Source organism: Populus euphratica, unplaced genomic scaffold, assembly GCF_000495115.2.
Source record: "Populus euphratica unplaced genomic scaffold, PopEup_1.0 scaffold3.1, whole genome shotgun sequence".
NCBI lineage: Eukaryota > Viridiplantae > Streptophyta > Magnoliopsida > Malpighiales > Salicaceae > Populus > Populus euphratica.
Genome location: NW_011499847.1, coordinates 2,488,057 through 2,500,523, shown reverse-complemented (window position 1 = coordinate 2,500,523; position 12,467 = coordinate 2,488,057). Strand labels below are relative to the sequence as shown.

The 12,467-nt window shown below is 34.5% G+C and overlaps 1 protein-coding gene across 3 annotated transcripts; it reads right to left on the bottom strand.

The window, feature by feature from the left end:
* Positions 1 to 332: 332 nt before the first annotated feature.
* Positions 333 to 3,764, bottom strand: LOC105141913 (uncharacterized). Of its 3 annotated transcripts, none has more exons than XM_011049310.1 (9): positions 3,469 to 3,764; positions 3,016 to 3,119; positions 2,848 to 2,912; positions 2,608 to 2,721; positions 2,425 to 2,499; positions 1,955 to 2,057; positions 1,407 to 1,454; positions 1,030 to 1,130; positions 333 to 879 (listed from the first exon to the last, which is right to left on the bottom strand). In XM_011049310.1, exons 5-9 carry the CDS (start codon positions 2,494 to 2,496, stop codon positions 781 to 783), a joined length of 423 nt encoding a protein of 140 aa, XP_011047612.1. In that variant the 5' UTR covers positions 2,497 to 2,499; positions 2,608 to 2,721; positions 2,848 to 2,912; positions 3,016 to 3,119; positions 3,469 to 3,764; the 3' UTR covers positions 333 to 780. The 3 variants fall into 3 exon arrangements, with proteins under 3 accessions (XP_011047612.1, XP_011047619.1, XP_011047625.1); XM_011049317.1 differs by having other exon boundaries at positions 2,604 to 2,721; positions 3,021 to 3,119; XM_011049323.1 differs by having other exon boundaries at positions 1,988 to 2,057; positions 3,021 to 3,119.
* Between the last annotated feature and the right edge of the window lie 8,703 nt (positions 3,765 to 12,467).

Here is a 12,467-nt window from a genome sequence, read left to right as displayed (position 1 = left end):
TAATTACTCTGAATACTATGTTCTTCGATTCTTTCTTTTCTACTTTAAGGGCTGTTTTTTAAAACATTACATAGGTTTTTTTTCCAATCCTTTTCAAGTCTCCAACTAATTTTGTCGAAAAAACTCTATAAAATACGAAATAAAAATAATTAATGAGATAGTTTTAGTATTTATACTTGTGTTTTTAGTTTATAACACAGGATCCTATATGAATTTTGTTCATTTCAAGTTTATTATTCTCTCTGATGCCGATCAAGCTATAGACAGTCATTTCTCTTGCATGGTTAGAGTACAGTTTAAGATCAAGCCCTCACAGGCTCAAATGCATGACATAAACAAATGACAGGGGATTGATTAAAACTAAGCCAGAAACCCTCTGGCAGTGTTTCTGGTATTAAATCCTCGCCATTCCTTGCTATTTATCTGAAGCCGTTTTAAGCGCACGCTTTAGCTGTCAACAGGAGATTGTATAGACTCGGCGGTCTGGCAGTGCATTGGCTTCCATCAACACAAAAGGTGTACATATTTTGATTGAGAGGGAAGAATCATTGATGCTATATAAATCTGGTTGACAGGAAAAATATCCGGGGGCTGTAGAAGATAATCAGCTAGCTAGCTCTTCTGCACGCAATCAAAACAGCACGTACTATGCATCTCCGTTTTCAGTTACTCTGTGGTTGCCTTTCTTTGTTTCAGATTGAGGGAAAAAATTCTTTCCAGTTTCTGCGTTATCGATCCTTTACCGTTACGGAATCTATATTCAGAACTCTGTTTGTGCTATCATGGCTTGCCCTGAAGTACTTGGACAATCTCTTCTGCTCTTGATTGAATGCCCTTGAGATACTCGATCAGAATGCATTGCTGGTATGACCCTCCTTCCTACAAGTGAGAGAGGGTATGGAAAACGGGGGTATGTCTCTGTGCATGATTTGTGTGTCATAGGTGGGGGGTGGTGTGGCGTGAGGCTGTAAGAAATACATGATGACAAAAATACGAGTGACTAAAATTCAAGGCAGAAGGTTTTATTACTGTTCGGATCAATGTCCTCGCAAAGTGTTCCTCAGGAGAAATTCCCCCTTTGCCAACAGTCATTCCATTGAGCAAAATCTTGTTCCATTTTTCTTCAGGAGCTGCAGCAAACAAATGTCAAGTGAGTCTGGATGCCTATCAAATGATCCTAGGATTCCTACATAAATCTTTGATGGTCTAGAAAAACTTGATTCGATGCCGAGACAGGTTTAACTTATATGCCACTTGGCAAGGATCAATCCAACAGGTAGATTTTTGCAAGTCTAAGCTTTCCAAGATTAAATTTCATATGCCTGAACCATATTTGTGTTGTCTCAACAATCTATATTTACGGCTCATTTTTATTCTGGAAGCACAATAGTTAAGGAAGATGGCACCTCTGATTATAGTCTCCAGAAACTGCCCAGCCTTCAAAACTTCCTCTACTGCACCACAAACATAGACAATACTAGCTGTTCAAGGCATCCAACTTACAAGTTCAAGCGAACAGCAAAGAATATGGAAGTGAGGATTATTCCAAAGACAGGAGGGAAATGGAGAATAGAGATAGGAAATGAAGATTTATGGCATAGAAATTTTAAATTCCTGATAGATACAGATGTAACCAAACTCTGGAATCAAATTTTGCAGACGATTCTAAAATACCAAAAAAAAAACTGTATGATCACAAAGATTCACCTCCCTGTAAAAGATAAATGAAGTTCAGAAAACCTAACACTTTGAAAGATCAACAACAGCATCACCCAAGCTACAAAACTAGGTCTAACAATTTAATTATATGTTGCTTTTTAAAAATGTTTTTTGCTTGAACATATCCCTAATTATAGGCATGGTGACCAGCTGCATTTTTCAATTTTGCAAAGACTATCATTTTTTAAGACATAATTTTGAAGTAATGATGTAAAAGTTAACACAATATAATTACCTTTGTTTGCATAACGACGTTTGGAGAGAATACTGGAAGCATAGAGTTGCAGAACCTTTAGCAACATGGCCTCAAGCCCTGGCGTGTCCCCGTCTTCTTTTGCCTTCCAATGAGTATAAGATGAGTTCTCACCCATATTCATAGAAAAGACTCGTATTAGTTCGTCTAATAAAATAATAAAAGACTATCCCACTTCTGCCCTCATCTCATCTGACAAGCACCCGAATTCACTTCGACTTATAATGCTTGCAAGGTGCTTTTGATGATCAACACAGATCATGAGCAAAAAATAACACACGGGTATAAATGTATTCCAGCCATGACCATATATGCAGACTTTGAATCCATTCAAGAGAAATTTAAAACATTTTGCTTATGATCTTTCACTGTCCAGAGAACAGTCTACTGAGCAAAAAAAAAAAAAAAAAAAACCATTTCAGATATGTACCATAGAAACAGAAAGCACTCACTTGTGGTAGTTGTGCACTAACTTCTGAAAGGAGCCCTTCGTCTAGTTGCCCTTCTCGCTCCCTTTGAATCATATCCTGATGAATGAAAGTATAAAAAGTTGCATAAGTTCAATTCAGAGAATGAAGGCATTGACAATGAAGAGAAAAGGGAAAATCTGAAATCAAATCGAAGCAAAAACTTACTCTCCGTTAGTTTGAGAGCCTCTGGATCTCTAGGAAGCCAGTGAATCTCTTCCTCTCCATCAACTATGGGTTCAAAATTGCCTTGAGAATATCAGTAGCTGACTCGATCCTTTCCTACAGAAGAAAAAATATGGAGGAAGAAGAGAAGTCAACAATAGAACTGTTACGTGTTAAACAATAAAGGAAAACAAAGAAAACTGCTTATGAGAGGAGGTTGGGTTGGGTTGGGTTGTTGTTTACACTGGTCTTATGGACCAGAAGATCCACCATACTCATCACAGATATTGCCAACTCCTCCTAATCTTCTGCAAAAATACAAATAAAGCCAGAGAAATTCTTAGAAAAAGTAAGGATATGAATCAAGCTTCATAAACATCATAAAAAATTAGAATTAAGCAGGAAGAAAACTATGCCTTATCATCCTCTGATTTGCCCGAATCAGTTCGAGCTGCAAGTCGTATCCAAAAACCCTCATTGAAAGCAAGGACATTTTCAACAACAAGCTTCTGCAGCTGTTCACATAAAAGAAAATGCAGCTAGGCTAAGAAAATAATTAAATCCAATAAATGGAATTTAATGAAAGGCAAGCTACAAAGGAGTTTATTGCTTGTCTAGGATTTGCATCCCTCAGCATGTCTTTCAGCCTATCCACTTATATGTCTTTTTCAATGATTCCTCTGGATCTTGATAGACTGCACAGATTAGAGTTCTCCTATTTTACAACCAACAGCTCCATGTTATCAGATAAGAAACCTCAATTCAAAAAAAAAAGATTTGAGAAATACAATTTTTCTTCAGTGTAACCCAAATCATGCGAAACACCGATTACTAAACATTGTATATCAGACATGGGATCATTACCTCCTCTTTGACTGTGTTCAGAATTTTGATAAAACCGAGTTGAACTTCTACACAGTGAGAGGCATAAATATAGAGAAAAACATGAGCATGAATTCCATTCACCAAGTTGTGCATACGAAAGAGAAAGTAGTTTACTTACCTGGTGGTTATGACTTGAAGAGGAAAAGGGAGAGTTGAAAAGAAGAGATTTTGGATGCATGAGCAAATAGCGTGGTCATGTTGGTTTACAGTACAGACAGTGGCGGGAGAAGCAAGTAACAACTAACGGCCGTTCAGTCTGGCAAGCAAATATTTGATAATTGAGTGGCCCTTTTGGTGATGAGTGAGCTATGAACATGAAACGGTTGGGCAGACAAGATGCAAACGAAAGGATGTTTGGAGTGGGCTGTGCTTGTGAGAAACCCGACACTTGGACTCTGTTTAACTGAGTTCGATCGATGCTTTTCTTTCTTTCTTGGTTATTAACATTGGGTTTCGTGTGTAATGGGCCAAACTTCGATCACAGGTACTGTACCCGTTCCGTTATTAAGATACAAGTCCGCTGCCAGACAGGAAAAACTTTAATTTATTTGTTTTTGTTTTTGTGTTTTAAAAAAAATATTAAAAAATATTAATTTTTTTTAATTTTAAATTAATTTTATATTTTTATATTATTTTAATATATTGATATTAAAAATAATTTTTAAAAAATAAAAAATATTATTTTAATATATTTTTTAAACTGATGGGTTTAAGATATTTATATAGTATACATATAACTATTATGTATATATTTTTATATTATCCAATTAAACTCTTAAAATTGGTAGGTTGTTTCTTAGGAACTATGGAATTTTAAGTCGAGATAGTTTATGATTTTAATTTAAAAAATCGTCTTTTATTAATAAAATTGGAGATTTTAGTTTTATATAATTTTTATAATATTTTTAATTTTGAAATTAGAAGGTTATTGTTTAGGAATTTGTAGTTTAAATTCAATAAAAAAATTTCTTATCCATGAAATTGAAGGTTTTAATTCTAGCTTGTGTGTATATTTTCATAATATTCAATTAAATTTTAAAAACTGATGGGTTATCTTTTAATTAATGTCTTTAAAATATTGGTTCAAAACAGTTCTGAAGTGGAGAAATTATTCTTACCCTGCAAGTGTAAATCCTAATTAATAAGCTGACAAGTGAAGAAAAAGATTTTATACATGTAAATGAAGAAAATATCTTAATGAAATTAAAAGAGAGTTTCAAATAAAACTTGGAATCAAAACTTTTTCCAATATAATTGTTAATTGTTGTTTTTATCTAGACCACTTGAAATATCATATTATAATTTTTAATTTAAGATATTTATTGAATATTATTTATTAATATATAATATCATAAGGAAATTATATATATATATATATATATATAGTTAATTATTTCGCACAGGAGTTTAAAATTTAGTTATTAGACAAATTAAGATTTAATTTCATTACATATAACATGTTTGATTTTTCCAATGGCCCGTGGAACACGACGGACTTTGACTAGTTCAAAGAAAAGAAGGAGAGAGTCCAAGCTCGCTATTCATTCTTATTTAGAAATATTAAATATTGTCCACGAGAGGAGGCTTGGACTCGGAACTTGGTCTTGTTCTTGGAACAAGGTGTCATAATAAAATAATGTTTTAGGTTTTAAGTTTTAAAACTTTAAAATTCATGAAATTAATATATATAAATTAATCGAAATATTTATATTAATAATAATTGAAAAAAATTATATTTTAAACTGTATTTTATTAAAATTTATTTATTTTTTATTTGAAGAGCGATAAAAATCCTTTATCATGGATGTACAAATTTATTTATTTAAAATGCTATTTTTTATATTTTTGAATTGTGTAATTTAGAGAGCCATAACAACACTCGTTGGCACTTCATGGCAAAGTGACCGATCAATCAACCTGATATAACATCCAGAATGAAAGAGTTGGCGTGACCCTCGCAAATTAGAATTGAACGGGGACCAGAAACACTTCTGGTCAAAAGCCGAAACCCTTGTCGAGGCCCTTTTGGCTAAGATCGAGACCTAATATTGGCTGAGCCCTTTGAAATTTATAGTTGGACAGAAATCTCTTGCCAACCAATTCAGCTTCTCAACCTCACAGTGGTTGAACACTCGGCAAACTTGAAATGCGGTGGTCGAAATTATGTTATTAAAAATTTTGAATTTTTTTTGTTAAAAATAATTTTTTTATATTTTTAAATTATTTTGATGTGTTGATATTACAAATTATTTTTAAAAAATAAAAAGTATTATTTCAATATATTTTTAAATAAAAAGCATTTTAAACTTAAACTGTAATTATTATCAAAATCTCAGATATATACATGTTAACGTGCATCTCTTGCCAACCGGTGTTTTGTTTGGAAGTCAGGTCAAAGGGGCGACTGTTGCATGGAAACTTCAGGACTTGCCTCGTGATTCACAAAAGGGTCCTAGGACTCCACGAAGAGGTAATCAATCCTTTCCCATCTGTGTGTGTGTGTGTGTGTGTGTGTGTTACATGAGTTGAGGAGGAGATTTCTCATAACCACGTGGTCAAATATAGATAATTATTTGCGTAAAACTTGACCGGAGAAGTATCAAGTCTTCACACGTATAACTCGACATGGGAATCATCGAGCTAAATCACGATTATCAGCTTATCCCTGCAATCACCCACCCACGTCCAAAAATTAAAGCGTTTTAAACACTTGATCCTGCTACATCCCAGCGCCATTGTTGCGTTCCAAGTAATAGATGAGGAAGCATGAGTTAATTCTGTTCAAGTCAAAATAGCGCATGTTTAACCTAAAATCATATAAAATATTTTTTAACTAATTCTGTTTTTCAAAGCTGATTCTAAGCTTAAATTATATATTTATCTGTTATAACGGTAGCACAGACTTAGCTTTATCATTTATCAGTTTCTTAAATTACACTTTCAATTGCTTTGTATATAACATAAAACTTCTATCAATAAAAATATAGGAAATTTTATTCATTGTAATTACAAGAGATATCTACTTTCGTTATTTGGTATCAGAGCACCAAATCTGTAAATTATAGAACATATTCTCTCATTAATTCTATTTTTAAAAGCTGATTTTAAGCTTAAATTATATAGTTATATATTATAATGGTAGCACAGACTTAATTTTATCATTTACAGGTTTTCTAAATTACACTCTCAATTACCTTGTATATAACACAGAAGTTTAGAAGTGTGAGAGATTTTATTCATTGCAATCACAAGAGATATTTGCTTTTGTTATATGGTATTAGAGCACCCAATCTCTAACGAGTTACAGATTCAAATCGCCACCATGAGCTCTTCCTCTTATCAAAATTCAAATTTTAATCTCAACACCCAACCTCCTTCTGTAACAGATAAATCATTAATTTCCCTCAACAGTACCGCTCAAATCAATGAAAAGCTTACTCCCTCCACCTTCATTTCATGGTGTGCATAATTTGAAGCTCTTCTTATTAGTTATGATTTACTCGATTATATCGAAGGCACTATTATATGTCCCATATCTGCGTGTATAGCAGTTGATGAGCCGCACAAGACCTACTAGGTCTGACAGGATAAGCTTATCCTGAGTGCTATTTCAGCTTCCACATCTCCTTCAATTACCCCACTCATTGCTGCAGCAAAAACCTTCCATAAAGCTTGGAAAAAACTAAAAAAACCTCTATGCTAGCAGATCAAGAACTCGTGCTATGCAGTTAAAGGAAGAACTCACCTTCATCCAACGTGGAAATCGGTCAATTCCAGAACATCTTCATATTGTGAAGGTCTTGGGTGATGAAATAGCCATTATTGATCATTCAATTTCAGATGATGACCTAACCTTTTATGTGTTAAATGGTTTAGGTCCAGACTTTTGGGAGATTGTAGCACCGATTCGAACCAGAGAATCATCATCAACCTTTGAAGAGTTGCATGATCTTGTGGTTGGACATGAAGCATATTTGAGGCACCTAGAAACTGCAATGTAGCAATTGGTTACCTCTGCCAATTTCATAAAGATGAAATATGCTCAAAAGGGGAATAAATCTTGGTCCTCCTACAACTATTATAATACACGTGGACATTAAAGTTATAACTCAGGTCTCAATGCGATGGATATCGATCCAACAACTATTTTAGCAGGCCAAATAATTTCAATCAGTATTCCCAGCCTAAATGCCAAATTTGTGACCAGTTGGGCTATACTGATAAGTTTTATCCTCAATACCACTCGCAGAATGCCTCTACCAATTGTGCTACCACTTCTATTGGAAAGGATAAAACTTGGTTGCTTGATAAAACTGCCTTTCATAATATCACATTTGCTTGATAAAACTGCCCATCATCCCCTTCCAACTTCAAATCGAACTGGTTCTTCATTATCTTTATACCTTTCATAATATCACAGGTGATATTTCTAATTTATCTATTTATTATAAATATGAACGGACTGACAAAGTCATTCTCGGTGATGGTTCACATTTGCTAGTTTCACACATTGACTCTTTGGTTTTACATTCACCTCATCGTACTTTTACATTGCGTGATACTTTTTATGTTCCCAATCTCTATTAAAATTTAATTTTTGTTCATTATCTCACCAAAAAAAATATCTTTGTTGAATTTCACCCTTTTTATTTTCTTGTGAAGGACAAGATCACGAGGACGTACTAAAAGGAGCATGTAACAAATGACATCTACGCCTTCCCCACCTCAATGACGGCGTCCAAAATGGTTGCTAATATGCATGAACAGACTTCTATTGATGGATGGAACAAACATCTTAGGCATCCTACTTTTAAAATTGTCTATCATCTTGTTAAGAATTTTTCTCTCCCTACTTCATCAACCAACAAGTAGTCTTCATTATGCCATTCGTGTTCTATTAATAAAGCCCATCAATAACCTTTTCATGCAAATAATCTTCAAAGCCACGAGCCCCATAAATTAATTTACACAGATATATGGGGTCTTGCAAATTCTACTGATATTGATGGATCAAAATATTATCTTGTTTTTGTTGATCATTACACAAAATATATATGGTCACATCCAATGGGCATAAAATCTGGTGTTTCTATTATTTTTCCACATTTCAAAAAGTTTGTTGAAACTCATTTTCAAGAATCCATCAAAACACTAAACTTCGACAATAGTGGTGAGTTCATATCTTTAAAATCATATCTTTTACATCATAGCATAACTCACTACACCACTGCTCCATACACACCTCAACAAAATGGTGTCTCTGAAAATCACCATCATCTTATTGAAACCGCCATACGCTTTTTCATAATGCACACCTTGATTTTTCATGTTGGCTCTATACTTTTCAAACAGCATCTTATCTCATAAACAGACAACCCACCCCTCTTCTTTAGGGCAAATCCCCTTTTGAAGCTCTTTTTGGTCAACCATCAAACTACTTAAAATCAAAAACATTTGGTTGCATTTGTTATCCCCTAACACGACCCTATAACTCTAATAAAATACAACCAAAATCCAAAGCTTGTCTTTTTCTCGGTTATTCCAAAACTCAGAATGCATATCAGTGCTTTGACCCTCAAAAAAAAAAAATTATTTCTCTCTCATCACATGCTGTTTGATGAACATCACCAATACATCAACCCTTCCCACCTTGTATCCTCAATGTCACCACAGCCAAATTGGGAAACTCATAATTTTTTGCCTCTTTTTTATGCCCAGCTGACTACAGTGCCTCCATCAATGCTGTCCAGAGCACTCACCTCATTGCCTTCTTAGAAAGGTTTGTTTACCATTGTTATGCCCTCCTCAGGTAATTTTGGACCCTCTGTCTCTTTACTTCCTGGTTTGTTGCCAAACCACAATCCCATCATCCCCTTCCAGCTCCAAATCGAACTGGTTCTTCATTATCTTTATCATCATCATACCCTACTAATACACATTTAGGTCCTGATTCTCATCTCTAAAATTCCAACTTCACATATCTAACCTAACGCAGTCACAACATCACCATCAGATTAATAAACAGAATTTTCAAACCCAAATAGGTATGAGTATCCAAGCATCCCCTTCCTCCAATCCTAGAACCAACGAGAATAAGCCAAGCCATTTCTCATCATCATTAGCGTAAAGCTATATCTAATGAGCTTACTACTCTAATGAAATGTGGGACTTGAGATCTCATTTTACCACCTTCACATTGCAACCTCGTAGGATGTAAATGAGTATTCTGGGTAAAAAAGAAAGTTGATGGTTCAGTAGAAAGATTTAAGGCTCGTTTAGTTGCTAAGGGTTATAATCAACATCCTAGCATTGATTACAAAGAAACTTTCAAGCCTGAAGTTAAAACAACCACCATTAAAACAATATTATCACTTGCAATAATGAATGAGTGGAATTTGCAGCAACTGGATGTTAACAATGCTTTTCTAAATGACGAATTGACTGAGACTGTTTTTATGGTGCAACTACCAAGGTTCAAGGATTTTTCTAAACTTGACCATGTTTGCAGGTTAAAAAAGGTGATTTATGGTCTTAAACAAGCTCCACGGGCTTAGTACACAGCACTAAAAATTGCCATTCTCTAGTTGGGTTTTCATAATTCTAAGGTTGATTCTTCTCTTTTTATTTACAGCCAAGGATCAAATTTATGTTATCTTCTAATGTATTTGATGATCTTGTTATTACTGGAAATAATACTCTCAATGTGGCCCAGATTATTCAGCAACTGGGTGATATGTTCTGTCTCAAGGATATGGGTCCTTTTTATTTTTTCTTGGGGATTGAGGTGATTCCTACTCACACTGGTTTATTCCTCTCCTAACATAAATATGTTTGAGAACTGTTAACCAACACTTCTATAAATGGTGCTAAGGATGTCTCTACTCCTCTCTCAACAACTCAATCTCTTTAGTTGGTTGACAGCTCTATTGCTATAAATAGTTCAGAATTTCGCAGCATTATTATGTCTTCAATACCTCTCATTGACACGACCTGACATCTCCTTTGTAGTCAACAAGCTTTCTCAATTTATGCACAAGCCCACTACCACTCATATGACAGTTATCAAACGCCTTCATGGAATTTAGCTTCAAAAATCTGGCCATCCAGTGTTAAAGATATACTTAGATGTCGATTGGGCTAGCAATATGGATGATCGTACGTCCACCTCTACATATATTAGTTTTTTAGGTTGCAATCCTATTTATTGAAGCTCTAAGAAACAAAGAGCAGTTGCTCAATCCACAACAGAGGCAAAATATAAGGCACTTGCTACTGCTGTCTTAGAGACAATGTGGTTGTCCACGCTTTTAAAGGATCTTACATTCTCAGTGCCAGAATCCCCCCATCTCCTCTATAACAACCTTGACGCTACATATCTCAGCTTCAATCCAGTCAATCACTCGTGCATGAAGCACCTTCAAGTTGACCTTTATTTAGTGCGTGACTTGATATAGAAAGGCAATCTCCAAGTAAAACATGTCCACACTAATGACCAATTAGCTAATCTGTTAACCAAACCGTTGTCTAAATAATGTACAACATTGCTTCATAACAAGATTGGTGTTGCTGATGAAAGCTTAATCTTGCGAAGATATGTAAAGGAAACATGTGTCAATTCTACTCAAATCAAAACAGAGCATGTCTAATCTAAAAACATGAAAATATTATGTCACTAATTATGTATTCAAGAGGTGATTCTAAACTTAAATTATATAGCTATATATTGTAACCGTAATATAGACTTCACTTTATCATTTATGGATTTTCTAAATTATATTTTTAATTACTTTATATATAACATAAAATTTTTATCAATAAAAATGTGAGAAATTTTTATTTTTTATAATCACTAGAAATATCTGCTTTCATTATATTCAACATGATTGTTGTAGATCTTTTCGTAAGGAGCCATGACCATTTGTTTATAGGACTGCAAAAGTCATCTCCATGTGAGAAGTAGTGGAACCCCTAGCCCTAGGCATACAATAATTAAAATTGTACTGTTCCTTCCTAATCTCCATACATACCCTTTCAAGACCTCCACTTGCAATATCTATATATATTTATTTGTTGTTCAAAGATTCTCAAAAGATCATCTATAGCCCCTGAGCAAAAGTGATATCTGTCCTCTAGTGTTGCCGGTTCCCTCAACTGGCAAGTGTCACACTGTATCGATATGTTCTTTGGTTCCCGTTTCATTAGAACGTGCATCTGGTCAATGAATGATCCTGTTAGAAAGAGGAATAAGGGTATACCTCATGATTAAAAGGATTGAGTTTCTTTTTTACTACTGCAAATCTTCTAATCATGCTGTGGATTACTTACATTTGAAGCGAAGACTTAGGTTACTATCAAGATAAAAACAGTCATGATGCAAGCAATGACCGCATACTCCCATTAAAGAACGGAGCTTGTAGGTAATCCGCGCGAGTTCATCATGGATTGCACAAATAATCTAAGGGCTTAAGTGAACCCTACGTATGAAAAGAAGAAAAGAGGGACAACCTTTTCTCTGATAAGCAAAACTTAACATTGATAATTCATAGTATATAGATGAATTTGTTAATTATCTTACACGGTAAGCATGACTTTTTGTCATCAATGGAGGCCAATGAGTGGCACCAATTGTTTTGGAAGTCGTAACGTGATTCTTTTTCTTACAAAAAACGTTGTTCAGAGTCACTCTAGTACAATTTTTGCCTTTATGGGTGTGTGTAGATGTGCTAGATTTGAATCGAGGATTGGGTTGGCTTGACTCTCAAGAAGAGGATGGTGAAAATCGCCTCTCTTGAGGTTTCCAGTTTTTTCACCAGCAATGTATTGATTCCTTCTCCGTTAAAGACAATCTGTTTAAGGTGTTTCTGCGTTTTCGAGGATTTGAAGCCAATCTTGATAGATTCAACCATTTGGATTTCTTTCATTTTGCTATGGTTTTGCCCTATATTTTGCTTCTTCCACTTTCTTTCCATCATCATTGA

What these genes read in the sequence shown, in the direction of transcription:
- LOC105141913 (XM_011049310.1), bottom strand. Translation starts at nt 2,496, where the DNA reads ATGATTCAAAGGGAGCGAGAAGGGCAACTAGACGAAGGGCTCCTTTCA. An exon ending in TTAGTGCACAACTACCACAA is followed by an intron (nt 2,058 to 2,424) that starts GTGAGTGCTTTC and finishes ACTCATTGGAAG; the next exon opens with GCAAAAGAAGACGGGGACAC. An exon ending in TCTGGAGACTATAATCAGAG is followed by an intron (nt 1,131 to 1,406) that starts GTGCCATCTTCC and finishes TGTTTGCTGCAG; the next exon opens with CTCCTGAAGAAAAATGGAAC.